Source organism: Morone saxatilis, unplaced genomic scaffold, assembly GCF_004916995.1.
Source record: "Morone saxatilis isolate NCDOM2014 unplaced genomic scaffold, NCSU_SB_2.0 Contig22, whole genome shotgun sequence".
Classification (NCBI taxonomy): domain Eukaryota; kingdom Metazoa; phylum Chordata; class Actinopteri; family Moronidae; genus Morone; species Morone saxatilis.
In genome coordinates, this window is record NW_023339785.1 from 15,279,638 (window position 1) to 15,304,189 (window position 24,552).

The following is a 24,552-nucleotide window of genomic DNA, read 5'->3' on the forward strand; positions in this document are numbered from 1 at the left end:
TATTATTATTGTTGTTGTTGTTGTGGTTCAAATCTTTTAAAACCTTCTAATGTCCATGTGAATTGTATATATATTGGAAATAAAATAAGGTCAGCGTGTCGTTTTTAAATCAGATTTTAATGCATCTTGGAGCAAAACCTTGAGAGTAAACAGGGGTTTTCCACACAATAACTAATAGATTGCATTTTATTATTATTATTTGAACACTAACTTATACTCAAAATAATGAGGAAGTTGGGCGACACTGTTAAAGTAAGCAGCTCTCAAGTCTAAAGTGTGTATCACATGCAGTCTTGTCAACCTTTAAGAGTCAGTTGCTTTCCATTGCTGCAGTTAACAGCAAGCAGCTCCTTTTCATCTCATGATCCCAGTTAAACCGGTGTGTCTGTCTCTCATATACACAAATACATACAAAGATGGGAATCATGGGGTGTATGCTTTTGAAGACAAATAAGGACAACGATGAGTTGAAATTAAATTTACTTTTAAGTGACCAGAGAAGCACAATTAAGACAGAAAACTCATCCAGGTGTGTTACATGCTCAGGTGTACTCTAATGTAGGCTGAGCCACTGCCAACAGCTATGTCAGCTTCTGAAATGCAATATCTCAGTGGTCCACAATCACAGACACTGCTGGACACTAACACGTGAGCTTACATGGTACCTTTTTGGTATTCTTCCCATTTTTTAATCAAAAGCCTTCCGTCTTTCATTTTGTTCCTTCAGAGCTTCAAACTGTGACACTAGGGGGCATCATTGTCCCGTGAAGATTCATACAGTCTGTGACTGTGAAACACTTCTTGTGTTTGAGTAAAGTGGATACCACTTGAAAATACGTTTTTACAAAAATTGGCGCAACCCACAGTTAAATCTGTCCTGAACTTACCATATAAAATATCATATTAAAGTTACATTTTAGTCTGAACTACACAATGTAATCATCACTGACCTTAACACAATAACCCTTTATTACAGTAAAACTAATGGTGACACTTTTTCTTGACAGTAATTGTTGGTAAACTGATCACACATTTGTTACAAGCAGATATACAATCATTACTGGACCAGACACAATTATAGATCTTCTCTGTCAATGAGCCACCCACAGTTTGTCTGCTACATTACAGCGTCATTGTCTCTACAGTCAGCGCTTAACAGGTGGACATGAGCATACAGGAACCCCTTCCCTTCTCCTCCTCCTCCTCCTCATCCTGTTCACCCCCCTCCCCCTGCCTTTTGTTTGGTTGCTCTTGGTGACGATGACAAAGATCACAAGCCCTGCCAGCATTACAGCTGTTATCAGGAGGCAACCTCCAAACACCAGCATCGCTTTGTTCTTGAACATCCACGCGCATAAAGAGCAAGGTTCATGCAGCTGACTAAACCTGCAGGTCTGCGTGGTGTTATCCCCAGGGAAACCGCCATGAGTGATGATTTCTCTGTAGACAATGATGGAGGCTTTGGCTTTGGATTGGTGGCGGGCTGAGGTAAAGAGGCCAAACTGAGGGACGTGTCGATCTTGCAGCTCCCACACGTAGAAGCCCTGCAGGTTGACTCCATCTAGTTGGCTAGCTGGAGACAAATAGAATAAAGGAGGCAAGTAAGATAAGAATCACCCATCAACCCTTCAATCTGAGCAATATGAATCACCCAGATATACGTACATATATGTATTTTACATTTAAAAAAACAAACCAAATGTTAAGAATACATGCCCAACGGTGAACCCATGTTAGAAAACAACACCAGTGTAAATACATGTTAGCTAAGGGCCATAAAGGGCAAAGTATGAACACAGAGCTCATCAACACTGTCACTGTACACTGTTTTTCTTTCCCCTCCTCTTTTTATGATCTTCATGGTTTCTCATTAAGTCTGGGTTTTATGGTAGGAAGCAATATGACCATAAAACCTGTATTACCTGTGGAGCTGTGCCACTTTCTCTCAACACCCTGAACACTGCATTTTGTTCCTACTAAAAAATAATCACACAGAGCATCGGATTGAAGGGTAACATTACATATTGGCAGAGTGACTGAGATGGAGGATCCTAAATAATGCATGTCCCACCTTTGAAGGCCTCCTGCAGATAACGCCTGAGAAAGTGTTGCCTGAGTTTGTCCTCCACAGGAGCCTGGTCATCAACCCCACTGGCTGTGACGATGATAGGCAGGGCCCTTCCATATCTCTGGTTCACCCAGTTTAGGATCTTCCGCAGGCCCCAGGGTACAAGAGCCTGCCCCTGCCTTGAGGAGAGCCAGGTGGGGTCAGAAAGTGTCAAACAATCATGATCAGGGGGTTGTTTCTGCTGAAAATTGGCCTGTGTGTGGGGATATGGAGAGACCAAACGGGTGGTAAAATGGTTCAGGGCAATAAAACTCAATGTCCCTCTCAGCTCCTCCCTCTCAGTCTCAGTAAAGTTAGGAAGAGGAGATCCCGGGAGGCCCATTACTCTAGCTTTCTCCTCCAGGTATGCCTTCATTTCTTGCGGGTAGTCCCCCTTGCTATGATTTTCCTCATATGTAGTCCCCAGCAGTGGGTCCAAGAAACGACCAAGTTCAAACAAAAGGAATCTCTGTGCTGCTGCTGTATGCGAGTCCAGGAAGGGGTTTGCAGGTTCGGCCCAGTCAGCATGTAATGCGAGGGATACTAGTGCGCTCTGTTGACTGGAGTGCTCCCTCTCATACAGCCTCCAGGCTTTTGCGTGAGCCAGAAGAAGATTATGAGCTGCCTGATGTCTCTCTTCCCCACTGGAATAAACATCTACCAGTCTGTTTGGCTCATTGACGGTGATCCAGTATGGAACCCAGGACCCCAGTTGTTGGTAGCACAGTGCTGCATATTCCTGAAAGGCCCCCACAGTGCTGCTGTTGAGCCAACCACCAGAGGCATGCAATGGCCCAGGCAAGCCCAGATTTGGAACTCTTTTCGTGGGGTGGTAGAGAATAACGACAGCCTTCAGGTCCAGCTTCTTGAGCTCGGTCAGGACACAGCGGTAGTACCTTTTAAATGTAATAATGAAACAGGATTATAGCATCACAAGTTAATGTGTGCAAACACAAAGAGAGACTGAGTCAGATATTGAAATTAAATAGTGATAGTCCAGGTTTGTGTGTTTGTGTATTTCTACCTCAGAGCTTCAGTGTTCACATTAGAGAGGTCTCCCTGGGGTAAAATCAGAGACCAGTTTAGGGCAAAGCGGTAGTGAGATGCCCCAGTGGACACAAATAGGCGAAGATGACCACGGATAGCCAAGTAGTCAGTGCACTGTGCTCGTCTGGTGTGCATCGTCACTCCTGGGACTGGACGTAATGATCCGTCTCCTGTCAGGTTCCAGCTGTACAAATGGGCATCAGTAAACTGGGGTGAGAAAGGGTAGAAGTGGACCTAAAATAGTGAAAAAAAGACATAAAAGAATAAGAATCAGGCTAAATATAACAAAAATATTATTATTATGTAAAAACCCTCTTTTGTCCTCTCAAACTCTCTTTTTTCTTACCTGTAAGGTGGAGTCAGCAATACCCCAGTGAAATTCACAGGGGAAACGGCCTTTGAGATCTCTGGTGGTTTCATCACTGGGGAAACCATTGTCAGCGACAACACGCCTGTAGTACTGAGCAGAGGTCTTTGGGGTCCTGATTCGGTTTGGTTGGCTGAAGTCAATGTAGAAAAGGCCTCTCCTCACAGTGAAGCCATAATTCCACTCAAATCCATCCACCAATGACCAGGCGGAGTAGCCAAACACCTGCACACCATCAAACCTAACAGCTGTAAAAGAAAACACAGCAATCAAAAGTGGAAGGATTTTTTTTTTTACTGACTTCATTACATTGTCTACATTTTATTTGGTTGTCCTTTTCCTTACTTACCTTGCAGGACCTGGTTGATAAACCTCTTCATCAGGTAAATGGCCACTGTGTCCTCCTTCCCCTCACTGGCTTCAGAAAACCAGCCTCCCTCAGCCACTAGCACCCTCGGATCTCCATACTCTAGCTTTATCCAGCCCAGTATGCGCCTCAGGTCTGGGGTCACAGTCTGCCCATAGTGGACCAGGCCCCGGCCAAGACGGAGGTTGTTAGGCCCGAAGGACAGAGCAAAAAAGTCAGCTGTTGTCTGCACCCAGAGCTTCTCTTCAGGAGAGAATGTCGGCAAGAGGGCCCCATGCTTGATTTTTAAAGAGACCGGGTAGTCCCCATGACCAAAGATAGGGTTGGCAAACCAGCCAAGGACAGCCTCTATTGACTGCTGGCAAAGCTCAACATTAGCATCTGTGGCTTGGCCTCTTTGAGGCTCAACCCAGTGGGATCCCAAAACAATGGATACTTTACCCTTCTGAGTTGGACGGAAGTGGGTGTTGTAGGTGTGCCATGCTTTGGCGTGTGCCTGGAAATCACAGCAGACACAGTGTTATGATGGACTGTACTGTAATCTACAACACAATCACAATAGTACAATAGGCCCTTTTCAAAGAAGACATTTTGACATGTCACAGTAACAAAAGCACAGGTGCAAAAAACATTAATAATGGCAGAATTTCATTTTTAGCTTTCGTTTTGGGGTCCTGGTATTGTGCACACTGGCTCACTGTCACTTGAATGGAACAGAAGCATCATTAATGTTATTAGTAACACCTGTGCTTGTGAAGTCAAAGTGGCCTATCATGCTTTTAAAACACTGCAAGAGCACACACAGAGTGCCTATCTCTGCTGATAGCTACACAAACCTCTAAATTGGTTATTTTAATGATACTTTTATAAATGTTTAATACAAATCTGGATCCAGGTCTGCATTAAATGACAGAGTGAGAGACAACAGTGTAACAGATTGTATTTATTTAAGTACTGTAAATTCAGTTGTTGATAAGAAAATAATAATTGCTTTCCCCCCTGTCTTAATGTGGGCTCATTTTCCACAAAATGTCATTCAAAGTTGTGCATCATTTCTTGAGATATTGTGCTAAGTAACAGATAAATAAGGAACAAACATAATTAGCTTAGCGGATGTAATAGTGTAATCATGAAATCTATTAGGCACCCGAGAATTACTATTTGCTCATACTATCTTCACAATGTTAGCTATACACATATTATCTGTGCTACACTGCATAACCGTAACTGATTATTAATGAGGCATATCTCCATGACTTCCTGTGACACATGGTTTCTCTCCAGCACAAAAGTGCTGATGTGGTGGACTTTGATCTCAATGTCTCTTTAAGTGTCCTGTTTACTGATCACAAACCTGTCCATATAAAATATGATCAGCAAAGAAAATAAAAATAAAAAGTGAACATTAACACTTTGCACTTGGCTGCACCAGTTATATCTTGCAACCCAATAAATCAAACTTCATAGTCTTTATTGATTTAGTTTATTTGCAACAAAAATTTATTTGAGCACTGGTGTAGTCTGTGTTTGCTTCACAGTCTTGTGACCTCAAAATCATCTGAAGGATGCAAACATTCATTGACGATCATAAACTGATAGAGCTGCAGTACAAAGTTTACAGACTATGTCCACAGACAATGTCTTCATATACTGTCATTTACAGCCAAGCAGATTAAGCACAATATGAGTACACACTATATTCATCTACAGATTAATCAACTCACCCTGTCTAACTTACCCTGATCAGGTTGTGGGCCACAATGAGAGAGCTAGCGGGACCCCCTGCTTCTCCAGGAGCGTGCACACCTGTACCATACCCCTGTACAGCCACCAGGTATGGATTATGCATTGTGAGCCAGTACCTAACACGGCTCCCAAATGTCCGGAAACAAAAGGCAGCATACTCTTCAAACAATCCCACCACTGTGTCGTTTCTCCAGCCTCCATAGTCCTCCTGAAGAACTTGTGGAAGGTCCCAGTGATAGAGAGTGACAATGGGCTCAATTTTCTTTTCCAGAAGCCTCTCTATGAGACGGCCGTAATGTTCCACAGCAGCTGTATTTGGCTGACCTCTGGCATTCCCATCAGGAAAGATCCTGGGCCAGGAGAGAGAGAAAGAGTAGAATCTAACACCCAGATACTCCAGTGCCTCCAGATCTTCTTCCCAGCGAGTGTAGCTGCCACTAGCCACATCGGCAGTCTCGGTTGTCAAATTACCACTGACAGTGGAGTGGGTGAAATGGTCCCATATGGATGGGCCTTTCCCCTCCTGATCCCAGGCACCCTCAGTCTGGAAGGCAGACGTCCCTGAACCCCAAAGGAATCCTGAGGGGAAACTGTCATGAATGAAAGACTGGTCTTTGCTGATAGGGTCCAGTTTGGGCTGTTGCCAAAGCTTCCTGCCCTCCCCAAAAGAACAGGCTGCCTTGTTCCAACCACACACCAGTAACAAGAGGGAGAGTAAGAGGCACTGACGTGTGGGAGGTGGAGGATGGTTCAGCATACTGAAGGAGTCTACCTTGTTTCAGAAATCCACTTGAAGAGGGTAGCTGGTGTCAGTCCGACCAATTGCTCTGTTTAATATATATCCTCTTGTGACAAACAAGAGATCCATGATGGTGGAGGACAGACGAGAATGATCACAGCCAGGAGAAAGTAACATCTGAAGCGTCGAGGTGCTGCGGTATCCATCTGACCTGGTCAGACTTCCCTATCTCTCCCTCCGTGTACTTGTGCTCTCACTCAGCCCCTCCCTACCACATAATGTTCATACAAAGGTTGACTCATATCCTCACACGCTTGTATTAATATATTGTTGAGAGGTTTTCGGTGAAATGTTTTTACCTGTAATTTCCAAAAACACTAATCTTTCAATTATATAATAAATAGACCATTGAAAAAGAGAGGATCGACAGATAAGAGGATATTACTGAGCTGTGAGGACATACACACACAGCTCTAAACGTGCTGTTGATTGCTGTAAAGAACATTCTTGTGTCAATAATTAGCTTGTACTCTGATCTTAGTTCAATGACTAAGAAGTAGTTCACATTGCAGTCTAATTACCACAATCGCGTTTTTTCACCCCTGTTGAACTAAGTTCACCCAACTAAGTTTCACATTTCATTTAATAGATTTCATTTTTCCAATAAGAATTCAGCAAAGAAATGTGAATCGATCCTTTAAATTCTAATAAACATTGCTGTTTAACACAAAAACATACTGTATGAGAGATGACTATCAGACGGGAATGTGAAAAGTGATCTTTGTGTTCATGTCCATTTGATATTTCAGATGAAAAACAAGGGGGGACGACACGATGCAGTGCAGCCTAAAACTGAAAATAAACAGGTTGTTCTCTGTTGTCTCATGGCCAGAAGCTGCTAAGCACCTCCGCAGTGATCTTCCCAGATTTGATCAAACCACGCCAGATGAGAACAGTGACACCAGCCTGTATGACCTTATTCAATTTAGCTCCACTTGCCACATGAGTAACAGTCAGTGACCCAAGAAAACAGCAGTGCTGCTAGACTAAAAACATTGCTGGGAAGTGTGTGTGTGCATGTGTTTGTGTGACTGTATTTGATAAAGCCTCCCAATCACAATGAAACAGGTCAAAGCCCATCAAAAAAAACCTTCCTTATCCTTCTTCATTAAAGGCAGTGTCTATAGACGTCTAGAGTAAACAGTGTAGTTGCCCAGGATACACACTGCCTTAAGGCATTAGTGGGAGTTAAGTTAATTGAGTTGGGAAATGGTCATCTACCACTCAGATTGACCTCAGTATGGTGGCTATAAAACTACAGGAAAGATGCCCTTGGTGCTTTGTGTGAATGAGTGTTTTTATAATATATTGAACAGAGGACTGACAACTTTAAACACAGCACAACTGATAAAAGCACAAAAAGAACAGTAAGTTATTCAAATTGTAATAGATTTAAATCCCAATAACTGAGTAGACTTAAATACGTTCTCTCTTCTTTAATATTGACATGTTTTTATGCAACAAGCATCTTATCATGAAGCGTAACAAATAAAGACATTTCCTTCAGTAAAAAGCTCTGTACAGTAAATAAAAAGGGAAGTGAAAAGAGGATGTATGAGAGAAAAAAATGTGATTGAATTGCTTTCATTTCCATGTGTATCCTCTCTGCACCATTCCCATAGAGTCTGCAGAGCTTGTATAAATAAGCAAACGGGGGCAGATTCTGACCGTCATTTATGTAAATTTGAACCTCTGCAACTGAGACAATCGCACATATTGAGCACAGATACCTTCAGCTACTTCATGTGACTGTTGACTTGGAAAGTAATTAAATATGATCGACTGCAACATATGAACTCATTGAAAACTCAACAAATCCACAAGCTTCTTCTGAAAAACCATCTGACTTCAGTACAGGTTAGTGCACTCTTTTCTCTGTCTATGAACTGTAGAGCGGTTGTATTTGGTTGTATTAAGACTTTAATTTATTTATTTAGGGTTTTATTTCATCTATTTAAAATTGTATTTTACCACCGTGGTCTATTCAGATTGAGATGACACACAAGTCAATATGAACAGACGGAAACAAAAGTCTAGAAAAGCATAAAACAACGCTTTAGAAACATAATGGTTAAAACTTTGCATTAAACTCTATTTGCTCAATTGACTATTTAAAATGTGACAATGGATTTAAAGAAATGTGTATCTATATTTAAATTTGTTGCGGGATGTGAGGATGTGGAACTGACTGTTTTGGCCATTACCATTTTGATTAAGGCTATTTTTATCAATGAGGATATGCTAAATAACAGGAACACCAGTTTCAGGCAATACAGCTCAACAGCAACACAAATTACATCTATTAAAATAACCATGAAGTTGATACCTCTCTAATAAAGTTAAATTATGACTTTGATGAAGGAAGGATTTATTGTAGGACTGTTGTATTAGACTGAATTAATTTAGGCTTAGTGCACCTATTAAACCTGCAACTGGGTGAATGTATCAATAGTAACACAAATGTTTATTTCCTTACTTTTACCCAGGCAAACAATGAGGCCTGTGACTACTGCCCTCTGGGCGACAGCCATGTTGGTGGGACTCCAGCTGAGTGCTTTATCCCCTGACGACATCGTAGACCTCTCATCAAAAAACCTCTCCTCCGTCCCGAGAGACCTGCCCCAGACGACTGAGATTTTAGACCTTTCATGCAACCACATACAGCAGCTTCACCGAGGAGACTTCAAAAACACCACTCTTCTGAAGTTCCTCAACATTTCCTGGAATAGTTTGGAGGAGATCGATCCAGAGACGTTCCTCGACACGCCACTCTTGGAGAATCTAGACCTGTCGCACAACAGGCTGACAAACCTGACAGGTCAGCAGTACCTCCTCCACACACAGAACCTTGTGGTGCTAAATCTGACCCACAATGTGTTTCTCACAATGACACTGGGGAGTGAGTTCGGTTCCCTAGTAAAACTGGAGAGATTAGCACTTGGAGCAAAAAATATCAGTATGGGTGATTTCAAGAATATTGCGGAAGTGAAGCTTCATACGCTGACCCTTTGCCTTGAGGATGCACTGGATTATGAAAGAGGCAGTCTGAACGATGTTCATGCTTACAGGCTTCAGATGGCCTTCACTGGGCATCAAATAATGGGCTGTGATCTGTTTGCTGATGCTCTGTCACTCTTTGTTGAAGTGGAGTTGACAAATTTGACAGAAGGCTACAAAGACCTCAGTAGGCGGATGAGTGAGAGAGCAGAGATCCACACATCACATCATTATCTCACCAACATATCAATCACATGGGCCGACTTAACTCACTATGTAAATACGGTTCTGCGTACATCTATTGCCCATCTGAGTGCCTCTGATGTGATCATATCTGAATTGCCTTATGTAGACACTCCGGTGGTTGAAACATCTAAAATGAAGTCCTTCACAGCCAGAAGGGCAGTGGTGAATTCCTTCTTCTTTTCACAGGAGGCTGTATACAACTTTTTTATGAATCAGCCAGTTGAGACTTTAGCACTTGTTGAGACTTCAATCATACACATGACGTGCCCCAAGTTGCAGAGTCCTATCCTCGAGCTGGACTTCTCCTTTTGTGCTCTATCTGACACCATCTTCTCCAGAGTGGAGGGTCAACAAAGAGTTGAATGTGAGAATTTGGGTAATGTGAGGAAATTGACTCTGGTAGGTAACAATCTTAAGAACCTTCAGTTGTTGAGCAAACGCATGCAAAACATGAAGTCCCTGCAACATCTGGACCTCAGCCTCAACTCTCTGTTTTATGATGGTCTTGAAGAATGTGTTTGGCCACCAGACATCACCAATATGAATCTGTCGTCTAATGGCCTGACAGACTTGGTTTTTAAATGTCTACCAAAAGGAACAGAGATACTGGACCTTCAGAACAACCAGGTTTCTGTAATACCATCAACCATCTTGGAATTAAAAAACCTTTCATTTCTGAATCTAAATTTTAACAGGATGCGGGACCTGCCAGCTTGTAATGGTTTTCCTTTGCTGAATGAGCTTCTGCTCAAGTCAAATTCCCTCCATGCCCCATCTGTGAACAAACTGGAAAGCTGCCCCCAGCTGAAAATCCTGGATGTCAGTTCGAACCCTTTCACCTGCACCTGTGCTCTGAGAAGTTTCATAAGTCTTGGCATCAAGTCTGAAAAGAGTCACACAGGAATTGAACTGTTAAGCTGGCCATTGGGCTATCACTGCACCTACCCAGAGGTAGTCAGAAACTCCATCTTGAACAAAATCTCGATCCCAGAGGTGTCCTGTAATGTTGGCCTTCTAGCTACCGCCATCTTGTGCCCAGCAGTGGTCATGATTATTGCAGTTGTGTCCCTGTGCCATCGTTTGGATGTTCCCTGGTATATAGGCATGATCTGGCAGTGGACCAGAGCCAAACATCGTGCCAGAACTCGACAAGTTCGACCCGAAGATCTGGTGGGTATTGAGTTTCATGCTTTTGTGTCTTACAGCCAGCATGACGCAGACTGGGTGCACAATTATCTCCTCAATAACCTTGAAGGCCCCGCCGGAGGGCTCCGAATCTGCCATCATGAGAAAAACTTTGTGCCAGGGAAGACAATTGTTGAGAACATCATCAACTGTGTGGAGAAAAGCAGACGCTCCGTGTTTGTGCTCTCTGGTCACTTCGTAAAGAGCGAGTGGTGCCATTATGAGCTGTACTTTGCCAGCCACCAACGCCTTGCTCAAGGCTCAGACAGCGTTGTGCTGGTGCTGCTCGAGCCTCTGCCTCAATACCTGATCCCATCCAAGTACTACCAGCTGAAGTCCATGATGGGCCGACACACATACTTGGAGTGGCCTCAGGACAGGGCCAAGCACAGGTTGTTCTGGGCTAACCTCAGGGCTGCCCTACAGGCAGACCTGCCAAATGTACCAGTCACAGAACTAGAGGAGTGACTGTGGAAGCAACACTTAATAAAGATAAGGAAGGGAAAGAGGAAGTGTGAGTGTGGTACAGTTGGTTGTTCATTTTCAAGTATCCTTTAACTTTAACTTTTTTGAGCTATGGCGTATAATTATTAATCTTGTACTATGAGCTGGAGATTAAGACTGTTCTTGTAATAATTCATATAATTCCTTGTAATAATTCATATAATTCCATGTCATAACTTCTTTTAATCACATTTAATGGAAACATTTATATAAACTAACAGTTTGATCAAGTTTGTAACAAAAACAATAAAATGTACCCAAGAATATCAAAAACGCACTTAATTCTTTTCTCAATACTGACTTCCACACAATGTCGCAATATGATTAAACCACTTCAAATGCGGTGACGCACATGTTGTAGTTGACACCAGTAAAGAAGAAAAAATACACACATAGCATGAAAACTTCATGAGCAATATATATTCAGGAAACCAGTATTCTCTTCAACTCTCTGAAAAGAGAGATCCACTTATAAAGCAAGGAGATGTATTCTTTCTTAAGAGTTCAGTGGCAGATGATAAAGACATGAGTGATGGAAGGGTGTCCTGTGTTGGGAAACAGCTGTTGGGGGTCATAAAGTCAGTCCAGCTGCATTAAAACTGTGGCTGGAATATCCACTATAAAAAAGGGTTCAAAAGTCACAGGCAAGGTGTCAAGGAAGAGACTGAATGATGATGATTTTCTCGTTGATGCAGAAACGGTGAAGCACACTGTACAGGTTCTCTCCACAACGTGACACCTGCCTCTCCATGGCCAGGCGGAAATCTTCCTTCACTCCTTTGGTGATTCCACGAGTCACTGTGTGATGCCTGAAAAAACAATACAAAATTTAAATAATTAACACAAACATACATATGGTTAAAAATGTATTATTATGAGATGATTTGAGGTAAACAAAAGAGCTCTATTTAGTAAAGACAAAATCATGGAAGCAGCATGTTACGTTTTCCTTACAGACACAAACCAGCCAGTCAAGATTACACAACAAAAGTTTCATCATCATAAATAAAAACCACATAAAACATGTCCACAAATGAAATGAGATCATGTGTTATGAAAAGGCAAAAAACTAAATTGACTGCACAACAAGACCAACATCATCCTCAAATAACAACAACAACAGTGATGACAGAAAGAGGAGCAATGGATCAAAGAAACAAACGCCGACAGGAAATCAAAGAACGACTAATTCTTGATGTAAAATGACAGGCCCAAATCAAAACTGGGGAGATGACAAGCCTTGAAGTTGGGAATGAAGGGGGGGTGACTGGTGTGGGGGAGGAATGGGACTGTGGGAGGAGGGGCCTGGGGTACCTGTCCATCGTCTGCACCCCTTGTAGGAGAAGGGTATTTAACTCCACCCCCAGGGCGGGACTAGGGTTCCTGAGGGACAGCAACATTCAACAACTCTCAGTCAGTGAGGGTGCATTCAAGTGTCTTTACTTCTGCAGCAATGAATGAAGGAGTTTGATAGAAGCTTTATTTTAACCATAAACCCCTTCTATTTCTAACGCCCGCTCCGTTAACAGCATTTTCATGTTCAAAGTACAGTTTTCCCCACAGGCCATGTCTACTTATATCATCAATCAATAGCACTGTTCTCTTTGAAAACAGCAACAGAACGGGAGTGTGCAGAGTCACGATGCCAACTGAAATGTTTCTGAATGTGAGGCGCTTACTTGATCAGCATTCCCTGATTGGGCAGCAGCTCCAGTTGAATCCTCCCCCCCTCTGGAGTACGCAGGTATGCAAACTCCTCCAGCATGTCAATGTCTGACGTTAATTATGAGCTTATGGAAACTAACATCTAAGAAAAGAGTACACAGACAAAGTAAACACAAAGTAATTGGTCTACATATCGTATTAGCCAATCCGTTCTTGTCACCCTCTATTGTGGTTGTGTGAACGGTTACACAAAAGGATACTGGTAACATAGTTGAAGAAATTCTCATACTGGAAACTGCCTTGCTGACAGATCTTATCCACTGCTTTTAAAAACAGCATCTCGCCCTGTGGCCAGTCGTGCTGCAGGAGCACCACTACATGACCAAGGGCCAGGTCGTCACGACTATCTGTGAAGGCACGGAGCTGATTGGACAAAATGAGGAAAATAGAAAAAGTGGGTTATACATGGTTTAATATCTGAATAGTCTAAATATCATGCATTTACTCAGACTTAATGAGTTAGTTAATTAGTGAATACCTTGAAGCAGGCCAACATCAGCTGGAGACAGAAGGGCAACACAGCTTTGCTGGTGCAGGGAAGCAATCTCAGGTCATTACCTAGGTATGACAAAAATGAATCACTGCATAATGTTTTGATAATCACAGTTTCATACGTCTCTGTCACATAGTAAGTGGTGTTCATATTAGGTTTGGGTGGTATCGAGGTATTATGGTTTATAATCCAGAGGGTATGATTTTCAATACCATAAAAAATACAGACGCTCCTCTTTCAGGTGGATATTGGCTCTGAGGTTGTTTATTTTCTGTGTGCTTTGTTCAGATTTGAGTGGGTATATTCACTGTCCATGTTTTGCCATGTGAATTTACTTTTCCCTATAACTCTCTTATTTCTCTACCTGTCTCTAACTCACTGAGCTGAGTGCACAGATTTGCCTCCTAACCAGTGCCATAAAGGCTAGAAAAGCTGTGCTGGTTAAAACAGAGAGGCTACAATGACTTCTATCACCAGCAGCTCAGCTTTTACTTTTTTCTCATACTTTTACACAAATACTGTTGAATATTGTCCCCCCCGGTAAAATGTTAGGAAGGCATGAACACATAGATAGGTGGATAGAGATAGATACTGCTCAAAGGTTTTAAGGGACAAAATTACTTTCAACAAAGTCAGTTATTTCTCATTGATATGTAAATTGCAGAAAAAGGGAACTTGTGGTTGCTATCAAACAGTCAACATACAGACTTACAGGATAATCCCCATATGAAACCATTTTGTGCTCAACAAAAAGATATTACAAGTTAAAAGCTGTTCATGGGTCAGAATCAGTGACTGAACAATGTTTTACAAAAGCAAGAAGTGTTTTTACCTTTCCTCGCTTTGGTCTTGACTCTACTCTGATCCTCTGGGGTCTTCGTTGGTTCTTGGTTTGGGGGCACCAGCCCAGTGACAACATCAAGCAGCTTCTCACAGGCCATCTAAATAAACAGATACAGTAAAATACAGACATCACGTGTGTTAACAGGGCAGGGCAATTACACACACCTTTGTGCAAAAGCTCTTTAAATGATCTGAATTTATTTTATCATTTGTACTCTGAATCTCGTTTGTAAGGACAGTGTTATGGATATATTTGCTAGGCCAAAACCTTTTCTGAAAATTATTGGTGATCATACATCAAGTTTCTACATCTGGGAAAGTTTATAGATAATGTAGGTATGCATGTAAAATGATGCTGTATAATAAAGCTTTGCATATTCATGTAGTATGAAGGTAAAGTAATTACATATCACCCAGCCAGAATAATTAAACTAAAGTATTGAGTATCGATATCATATTGTACTAAACGTCTAAATTCTGTAATTTGGACTCTGCTGCAGCTGTGTGCCTCTAAAATTGACTTTAACGCCACCTACAGGCCAGTTGGTGTTATACATCCAATTTTTACTTGTTACAATATGTTGAAGGCAAAACAACCTCCTACATATATAAACAGTAAAACATAATAGCGGAAATTAAAATTTTCAATATGATGTAAAAGATATATATATATATATATATAATAGTATAAAAACAATATATTTTGAGCCAGGTTGGCATTCAAAATGTAGAAGAGAAAAAAAAGATGGAATAATAAAGAAATATGCAACCTTTGTTTGCATACGTATGTCTCCTAATACCTTCCGACCTTATATCCTTATATATATATAATGATGTCTTGTGTGTGCGTGTGTGTACCTGTACTCGTCCAGTGCGTAGTGGCAGCAGGCCTTGCTGTATGAGTGCCTGTGGTTGCTCCTCGATGGCACTGACCTGACGGGCCTCTGCTGCCAGGCTGGGGCTGTTGCAACAGCAGCCATCTGGTGCAGGGCTGGAGAAGGGCCTTACGGTACTGTCCCTGCCAGACACACAAACACACACGCACACAATAACTCATGAGGCACACGGAAAGGTATTTCAATATTTATAAATATCTCCCCATTATGTAAACGATATATTGTATTGACTATATTCATTCCCTCATTTTCCTCCGCGTGCTGTCATCAGGTGTGTTAGGTTTATCCATTTGCCCCATTCTTTAAATACTATAGAAATTAAGTTATATGCAATGCTTATAATTATCTTGTACAGTATGAAATAACACTTTAGAAAAAATACACTGTTTCTTGCCTGGTATATGATCATGTCGGTGAGGAATATTCTGAACCACAGCCAGCTGTCTGTCTTCCAAGAGGCGCAAATCTTTTTGAACTCTGTTAAAATACAATGTTACATTCAAATGATAAGACTTTTTTCCCCTTACCCCTTGTTAAAGAGAAATGAATAAAGTTGTATAGAGATTTTTTTTAATCTATAAGAATCCATCTGTAGCTATTGTAGCTGCCAATTTATACATGGGTAAAATAAAAACAAGTGTTTACCTGTTTCCAGGCCATCGTGAGAGTGAAGAAGGTCCCAGCTTTCCCTCGCTGTGCGGAAGCTGTCCAGAGTCTCAGACCAGTTGGGCATCTCAGTCTTGTTGACTAAAATGTGTCGACCGCGACCTTTTCCCAAGCCTTCCTCATCATCTGAGCTCTACAGGGACACACACGCACATAGAGTAGGAAAGAGGAAATACAACAGAAAGGCACTCTAGTCATATACTAAAACCTATTTAGGACAACAACCTTGCACACTAAGAAAGCAGCTAGTGTAAATGTAGTTTGTTGTAAATGTAGGTGATTAAATGTCACTTTGTTATCATCAATGTGGACCTCAAACAAAAGTCTGGATCTTTGAGTAACAAGTTTGTGAACCCCTTATCTAAATGTTTTGATCTGTCCTCACCATTGTCTTCTCTCTCCCATCTGCCAGTTTGCGTTTCTTATGTGCATGTTTAACGACTCCTCTTTCCACCTCCACGCCGTTATACACCGAGCTCAAGTCCTCTACAAGGATCCACGGCCCCGAACTCAACGCATTCACACCTGCCAAACATGAACGCATCATTTGATCACTTAACCTTGCATTGAAAAAGACAACAGAGATCTAGAAGAACTAGAGTGAAATGACGGCAAAGACAGAGGCTGACCCTGGAACAGTGCAGGCTGTACAGCTGAGACATAGAGGAAGGCGCTGCGGAAGAGGACGAGTGCAGCACAGATGACCACTTGACTGCAGCAGCGGGACCTTGTGTCTCCTTCCAAACCAGGCAGGTAGCGACACAGCTCCTTTACTCTCTGAAGCATATCCACATAACTCCTGGAGCAGAAGGTAGACATAAAAAAGATTTACACTCACATTCAAAGGGCCAATGCTATTTCCCTCTGTGTCTCATTTTTACAGATTTCTTAACACATGATGGAAATGTTTTTTGCACATATTTAACTCCAAAATACACTTTAAATTAGCACCACTGTGTAATATACTGTAATATACATGTAGTACTAGCAAAACTGCATCCTTGAATATTCCCACACTACTATAATTTTAAAACATCGGCTGCCTTGCAACTCAATTTCATTATGATCTATTCTGACTGCTGTGTCTCTGTCTCTGATATGAGCTGACAGCAAAATCTATTGATCAATTTATATCAAATGACAGTAGACTAAATATTAGAAACTCTATCAGGTGAACCTAATAAGTGACTGTGTTTTACAAGAGTCACGTGAATACAAAAACAACCCAGAAAAACATTATTGGGTGTTTGACAGGCTGACAGATAGACTACCTCTGGCCCTTGTCTCCCTGCCACTCGCAGCGTGCTCCAACCACAGCGAGGATGTCTAACAGCCTCTCCCAAGGCTCCGCTACCACTGACGACTTTTCCGACAGGCCATCAATCACATAACGCTGGGAGCCTCGGGACACGCTGGGTGACTTCAGAGACCCACCTTCTTGAGAGCCTGAAACGAAGAACAAGAGGAACAGAAAACCAACGTCAGGCAGGCAGTGAATAGAAAAAATATGGAGGCAGACCCTACTCTTGAGGTTTAATGGGACTACACTGGGTTGGCGCTAAGAGAAAGGGAAAAGTACAGCATCAACACAGTGCAGCCTTACCCTGTATCTGAACATCAGCTGAGGGTCCACGAGTAACATAGCCGATGTAGAATTCAGCTGCTTTTAGCATGTACTTCTGCATCAGGCTGGCCGGTAAGCGCATGTCCATGTTGTTTATGACCAAAGGAAGGACATCACACACTGGAATAATCAGAAAGAGTTAGTGTGAAAGTAAGCAAGCGGTGTTTGCAACTGAATGAAAAGCACGTTTTTAAACGTTTCACTCACCAAACAGTTTTCTGAAGCAGTTGACAGGAGTCTCCACATTCTCTGAAGCCTCCGCCTCTAACAACGTTTCTCCGAGACTGACCTAAACATACAGCAGGATGTAATGTTCAGTGCCATTTAACTTCAAATGTCACCACAATGTAAGGGCTATGTTATCATTACGTACCCCATGTTGGACCACAGACTCTGGAAAGCGCTTCAGAAGGAGGAGCAGCATTTCTGCCTTCTCCAAAGTGTTGAAACACTGCTCTGTGGCTTTCAGGAGCATCTCACACTGCACACGGCCGGGCAGCGTCTCGAAAAGCCCTGAGGGAGACAAGACAAACAAACGCTCTTCAGATATCCAAACATTCACACTCCTGACAGTGAGGACGTTCATTTATTCATGCTCCTGTACGATAACAAGGGAGTTCAATTCATCTCACCTCGTAGAAACTGTGCATGTTTGTCCTGAGAGTCACTGCGCAGGGCGGCTGTGATGACACTGATCTCCCGCCATACAATGGGCTGATCTGGAAAGTTTATAAACCTAAAAGGACGGAGGAATCACACTCAGCAAAGGACAAGGGGCATTTACACCAGCACCACAGAGATAGTGCACTGTAACTCACATGTCATACAGCAGCCTCCCTGCAGAAGCGGTCCTCTCTGCATTGCGTTCAATGATGTACATCTCATACTGTGAAAACATGACAACAAGATTCATAACAGATCATCCACACATTTCAAAACACGTGATAGTGAGTTAAATAAATTCATATTGATGCGGTGGTTGGACTGTGAGCAGCTGAGGTGTATATGAATGGTACCTGTATGTTGAAATCTGCAGGGTAAAGGGTTCTGGCAGTGATGAGCCAGGCTTTGGCCGCACAGGGATCCTCAGAGACCAGCTCCCGGGCTCTTTTCACCAAAAACTCGCAGTCTTTTTGCGCTGACATTTTCACATGGAGACACAAATTGACGCCCCCCCTACGACCACACACACACACACACACACACAACCACACACAAACCAAGCAGCCTCGGGTTGTAGTTAATGCATGACGGTTGTTTCACACAGGCAGAGTCTCGGTGGATGGATTGATCAAAGTGCAAGCTGAAGCCAAGCGTCCAGAAGACGAGCAGAGCTGGTTTGCGACATGCCAAACCTTCAGCTAGCGCGTATAGACACCAGCTAGTTAGCGTCAGTGAGCCTTTCAATGAACTTCTCTGCTAAAGGAGCTTCAAACACAACGAAGCTGTGTCCGTCAGTTAACTTCAACACACACGCGTAGCAACCGTGTGCGGTCGACAGAAACGAGAAGAAGAGTCCTCGCGGAGATTTACAGTCGTCTAACGTAAATCTTTTATTACCACACATTTCTGACGGTGAGGGCAGTGACGTCACGCCGCAGTCGGTATAAAAGAAAAAAAAAAAAAAAAAAAAAAACCCGGAACGGTCCTGGCTTTACGACCGGCGGTTCAAAAGTTTTCGCACCAAAACAACACGGGGAAAAAAAATATAAACATAAAAAAATAAAAACAGCTCGTTTTTTAGCGTTTTACCTCCTTATCGACAAAGCGTAAAGCTACTTCACCTCGTCATAATAAATAATAATATAATTTAATAAATATTTATATCGGACTCAAACTGTGAACAGAAGCTCCTGAAACCTCTCAGATCGTCAGTACTGTGCGCATGCGCCAAAAGATGCATTTCTGCCGTCACCTGCTGCTGGGGGCTTTAGACAGGACAGACAGACAGGCAGACAGACAGGCAGACAGACAGACAGGACCTGCAGTTGTGTCCCAGTTACCCCGAAGAATAGCTGCCCTCCACCTGTCCCGGGACCGGACAGCGACTGGCAGGTAAAGAGACTCATCCGTGAACCCGCTGATCGATCGAAGTCTCCAATCAGTCACCAATCAATCAATCAGCGCCGTGTTCAGTATGATAGCCTCTTAGCATGTTAGGCGGACAGGTATTTCTCTGCAGCTGTAGTCCGTAATACGTCTCTTTACCTCAAACATACACTGACTGCTCACTAAGGGAGCCGAGGAGGCCCACACCAGCACTGTGGAGCTAACCAGACTAGCATTTGGTTGCACAGCTTTTGGGCCCGTCGGGGATTTGTTGGGTGTTTTAGTTAATTGTTCATACAGGAGCTAGTGTTCCCTTTGTGTGCTTGTTTTAATGGCACCGTTAAATGAGATTATATCTTTGTTTTATTTGTGTCTGTGCCTCCTGACTGACAGCATACTGACACAACAGGCATGACACGACGAGATCCAGGAGTGCAGAGGGCGTGATCGCCTGAGATTTAGTTGGAAAATCATTACGTAAGGGTCTTCCTGTGTAAACCCGTGTTCGTTTAAATATCGAAATCAGAATAGGGGTTGTTTTTTATAAGTTTGTGTTTTTAGTTATGCATAATGGCACAATCGAAGTGTTCAAGGGTTAAAATAAACTGTAATTCACTCTCAATGTTAAAGTAGTGCTTGTTAAAAAGTAGATCAAACAGATGTGTAACATTGCAATGTTTTATTTATTACATTACAGTCTTATTGTACATCAGTAGCCGGGTTTGTCACACTGATCTCAAACTGTGTGAAAGGATTTCTGGAGCGATATGTTGGTGGCCTGACCTCTAATGACCTCACTGCTTTGCCACCACTATCCCCTCCTTGGTCTATACTTAGACAGCTCCTAAACAACTTGCTTTATGTACTGAGTCTTTATTGTTCAAAATGTTCTTAGGACCTTCCTTTTACTAGAGGTATTTTGTTCTCGCTGTTTTGTGTGAGGTAAGGTGTCCTGTAGCTTCTTTAATACGTACATACATTAAACACTTACATACGTGGTGCTGTGCAATGTACATGACATGAAGAGACAGTGTGTCATCTGTCACTCAGAGCTGCTCTCCGCCCCCTCAGTTCACACTTATCAGCCCGTTAAGTTGTGTAATAACTCTTATCAGTGGCCAGTTGGTGCTGCCTGTTTCTGCAAGTTTAGGGCAGGTGGATGAGGTTAAACGGTTCAACCTGTGTAAGCCAACATGGAGGACGTACGGGCCATTTAATGTAGACCCCATCGATGTATTGCATATTATTTATGCATTTTGGTTTGGTTTATTTATATATATAAATTCATATCAGTCAGGGAAATATATCTTTATCAGTGTTTTTTAAAATATTCAGATGTTGCTATGTTGTGTTGATTGTACTTCAGTTGAATCCCATTTGTAGGTAAGTGTGCGTGTGTGTGTGTGTGCGCCCATTTTCATTTTGGACCGAGATCTTTGTAACATCAGGTCATCGCTGTCTCACTCTCCTGTGTTTTCTGTCAGCTTTTACTGCCATACTAAATCCACAAAGGCAAAAGGAGACACATAAAAATAATAAAGCTAATGAAGATTAATCGGATATTTCCACTCTCTTTCACAGGGTTTATATCTTAACAAAAGAGTGTGGTGCTGATGTAATGCTGGAGGAGCAGGCTGTGGAGCACTGAGCCTCCCATGGCTGTTAGCACCATGGACTCTGAGTCAGCCCGGACACCTCAGCCCCAGGCTGCCCTGACAAAAGGACGCCCCTCCCTGCTACCTGCTGGGGCTCTGAGTGCCAGGCTGGGCCATCATGGGAAGCACTATGTCTGCGGCTCCATTGCAGCTTTTACCAACATCGTGGTGACGTTCCCCATCCAGAAGGTGCTGTTCCGCCAGCAGCTGCATGGTGTGTTGGCCACTGAGGCAGTGCGGCAGCTCCAGAGGGATGGGCTGAGGAATCTTTACCGGGGCCTGCTGCCCCCGCTGCTCCAGAAGACCACCACAGTGGCCATCATGTTCGGCCTGTACGAGGACTTCTCTAGAGTCTTATTAGACCGGGCCGGTGGCAGCGGCGTGCCAGAGCTGGTCACCCGAAGCTTCGCTGCAGCATTGGCAGGAACCGCAGAGGCCATCCTGACGCCGTTTGAGCGCGTGCAAACACTCCTGCAAGACCATCGGCACCACGGGCGCTTCAACAACACGGCCCACACCTTCCGGACACTTCTGACTGAGTATGGTGTCAGAGAGTGCTACCGTGGCCTCGTGCCCATACTCCTCCGAAATGGCCCTAGCAATGTGCTCTTCTTCGGGCTCCGTGGACCCATCAAGGAGCAGCTCCCGGAAGCCACTAGCCGGGCAGGTCACATGGTTAATGATTTTGTGTGTGGAGGTTTGTTGGGAGCAGCCCTCGGCATCATGTTCTATCCATTAAATGTGGTTAAGTCCCGTGCTCAGTCTCAGGTTGGTGGAGCCTTCCAGCCTTGCAGGCAAGTGTTGCTAACAGTGTGGAGAGAAAGGGGTGGCAGTTTGCCCATGCTCTTCAGAGGGGCTCACCTCAACTACCACCGTTCACTTCTCTCCTGGGGTATCATCAATGCCACCTACGAGTTGCTGCTGAAGCTCATGTGAGAGAGGGGGGGGGGGTGGAGATGAGATGTAGAGAGGAAGAGAACAAATGTAAAGGGAAAAATACCTGTATAGAGTGATGAAGCCAGTTTGTTGTGAAGAAAGGAAATTGTAAAGTAAAGCCGATGCACTTGCTGTCTGGCACTATTTTTGGGACGCTGGGGTTTTCGTGACTGAAAGACAGCAATGAAGTTGCACTTCTGACAGGGGCCAACAGTCAGTGTGAGATACACCACCTGCCATTGTTACTATTTACTGTTGTCAAAGTGTTAAAAACATGCTTTCGCCTATAAAAACTTGTGCCAGGGTCCAATTGAAATGCCCTTGTTTGCTCTGTCTACAAAAAATTCGGGGGAGCAAACTGAACTCCAGCGCTTTTTTTTTTCTTCTTCCACAGTTTCAAGCAAAGGTTACTTGACTGGATTAACTGTTTTGTAGGAGACGCTGTTTCTTCGTTTGTGCTGTTTGCTGTGGTGTGTCTTGTTGACAATATCCGTCTGTGTGAGCAAGAGCACTTCCTCTGTGAGGCTGTATTCTGCCACTTAACTGAAACACTTTTGTACTTTTTGAAATACCCCAAGATTTATTGTCAAGTAGAGTGTCAGTCGTTTAATTTCCCTTTACCTATTCGGCCCATGAGTTGAGGAGATCAGAAGGCTAATACTTTAGCAATTATTGAAATGAGTATCATATACATGTTCTTGGAAAGGCTGTCAAGCAGACACAGGGAGGCTATTTTAAACAGTTTCTTCTTTCGCACATGATGCTGCCAATTGGAAATTATTTGTCTTGGTTTATTTTATGAAGTGCTACTGGCAGGGTGTATATGTTATTTGACTTTAGATAAGTGACCATTGATGTATATGTCAGTAAAACATACAGTTACACCCAGATCTGGTCTGTTTTTATAATTTATGAGATGGTACAGAAATAATATTGTATCTAGACTTTTGCAACAAATAAACCCACAGAAAACGTTTGCCCTTTATTTAAGATATTATGTTTTAACAAAACCATGGCAGCTTCAAAAGAAGACTTTGGATATTAATTTGACTATGCACCATTGCTTTGATTGACTAGACTATAAAACTCCTCAACATTTATTTCCTTTTTTCTAAACTTTGATATTACTTGTTTTATACATGTATCTCCCTCCCTCTGCTCACTATATCCTTCCTTATCTCACGCTTGCTCTACTCTCTGTCTGTAACATCTGTTGACATAATGGGCTCAGATTTCAAGCTTGAGTAGCTGCAGTCACCACGCAGCAGCTCTGGCTGGGTACGACAGCCCGAAGAGGAAAGGCATGGTGCTTGGACACAGAGAGAGAGACTGAACAGCGATAGCAATGGTGCTGAGAGAAGACAGGGGCAGAGGGTAATGTTCAGTGGCACAAAAAGCTCAAGCTGCCTTGTAAATGGATCACTTGGCCTATTTCTTCAGTTTCTTTTTTCTTTATGACTGCCCACACTGTTCTGTTTCATGAGATCTTTTCAGGGTTTTCTAGGTTTTCCTCTTTTAAAATAAGACTTCGTATTGAATTGGGCTTGGAAAAGTGGGACACTTTCGCTTATATTAAATGCTGTTTATAGTTGCCACTTATAGCCTGAAGCACAAGTCACCATATCACTATGAAAAATGTCAAATTAATGATTGCAACCAAATGAAATGTTTCAAATCAATACATTAAAAGTGTCGACAGTGAATATGTCTCTTATGTGGGTGTTTGTGGGGATAAATTAGTTTAAGCTTGCTAAAAAAAAAAGACAAATTATGTTTTACTTATGTAATAGAGGCCCCCAATACATTAGGAAACCATGACTATTGTGTGTCTGTCAGTTCTCCCTACTTTACAATAACATGTCTCATCTATCTGACCAAAATATGCACCATAATCAATCACAAGCTTTACCATTACAACCATCTATTGTAGTCGAGCTGAATGGACACGGCACAAAATGAAGGACAGAGCAAACACTACACTGTCAGACAATGTTTTTAACATGTGCGACAGTGCAGAGTGCGACTTTCTAGATTACTGTGCCAAGAAGTCAGACTGCAGATAATGATCAGATTAAGGGCAATCTGACATGGGGACTTTGGATCAGCGGGGGTTGAGCTGCCGTAGTTACAAAGCCTCTCGGCTCGCTTGCTTTTCATCCTCACAAATGTTCTCCGAATATCATCTTAGGTGAAATCTTGAATTTTTAGATTCAGATTCATTATTTAACTATGTGTTTTAATAATAAGAGTGGAAATGTTGCTCTAACTCAGCTGGCTCAGTAAATAATTTAGAGACGTTC

At 42.7% G+C, this 24,552-nt stretch overlaps 4 protein-coding genes across 4 annotated transcripts; 2 read left to right on the forward strand and 2 right to left on the reverse strand.

The window, feature by feature from the left end:
• Positions 1–140: 140 nt before the first annotated feature.
• Positions 141–6,686, reverse strand: klb (klotho beta). Its single transcript, XM_035668752.1, has 6 exons — positions 5,627–6,686; positions 3,871–4,384; positions 3,501–3,769; positions 3,132–3,388; positions 2,072–3,003; positions 141–1,573 (listed from the first exon to the last, which is right to left on the reverse strand). The coding sequence occupies exons 1-6, from the start codon at positions 6,389–6,391 to the stop codon at positions 1,146–1,148; spliced, it is 3,165 nt and encodes a 1,054-aa protein (XP_035524645.1). The 5' UTR covers positions 6,392–6,686; the 3' UTR covers positions 141–1,145.
• Positions 6,687–8,062: 1,376 nt separating this feature from the next.
• On the forward strand, positions 8,063–11,534 carry tlr1 (toll-like receptor 1). Its single transcript, XM_035669539.1, has 2 exons — positions 8,063–8,290; positions 8,920–11,534. The coding sequence occupies exon 2, from the start codon at positions 8,927–8,929 to the stop codon at positions 11,327–11,329; it is 2,403 nt and encodes an 800-aa protein (XP_035525432.1). The 5' UTR covers positions 8,063–8,290; positions 8,920–8,926; the 3' UTR covers positions 11,330–11,534.
• Positions 11,535–11,538: 4 nt separating this feature from the next.
• Positions 11,539–18,843, reverse strand: ints10 (integrator complex subunit 10). Its single transcript, XM_035669541.1, is given in 19 exon segments — positions 11,539–12,174; positions 13,045–13,138; positions 13,291–13,453; positions 13,569–13,648; positions 14,416–14,524; position 14,917; positions 15,285–15,421; positions 15,424–15,444; positions 15,717–15,799; positions 15,968–16,121; positions 16,374–16,513; positions 16,618–16,787; positions 17,260–17,434; positions 17,592–17,732; positions 17,820–17,901; positions 17,986–18,125; positions 18,245–18,348; positions 18,431–18,498; positions 18,629–18,843. Coding segments are annotated over 19 exon segments (2,148 nt in total). The 5' UTR covers positions 18,758–18,843; the 3' UTR covers positions 11,539–12,017.
• Positions 18,844–19,507: 664 nt separating this feature from the next.
• On the forward strand, positions 19,508–23,955 carry slc25a51b (solute carrier family 25 member 51b). The gene is made up of 2 exons (XM_035669289.1): positions 19,508–19,667; positions 21,243–23,955. The coding sequence occupies exon 2, from the start codon at positions 21,317–21,319 to the stop codon at positions 22,250–22,252; it is 936 nt and encodes a 311-aa protein (XP_035525182.1). The 5' UTR covers positions 19,508–19,667; positions 21,243–21,316; the 3' UTR covers positions 22,253–23,955.
• The last annotated feature ends 597 nt before the right edge of the window (positions 23,956–24,552 follow it).

Coding starts and splice junctions, on each gene's coding strand:
- klb (XM_035668752.1), bottom strand. CDS start 6,391: ATGCTGAACCATCCTCCACCTCCCACACGTCAGTGCCTCTTACTCTCC. Junction 3,389..3,500: donor TTGCTGACTCCACCTTACAG/GTAAGAAAAAAG, acceptor TCACTATTTTAG/GTCCACTTCTACCCTTTCTC. Junction 3,004..3,131: donor GTGAACACTGAAGCTCTGAG/GTAGAAATACAC, acceptor TACATTTAAAAG/GTACTACCGCTGTGTCCTGA.
- tlr1 (XM_035669539.1), top strand. CDS start 8,927: ATGAGGCCTGTGACTACTGCCCTCTGGGCGACAGCCATGTTGGTGGGA.
- slc25a51b (XM_035669289.1), top strand. CDS start 21,317: ATGGCTGTTAGCACCATGGACTCTGAGTCAGCCCGGACACCTCAGCCC.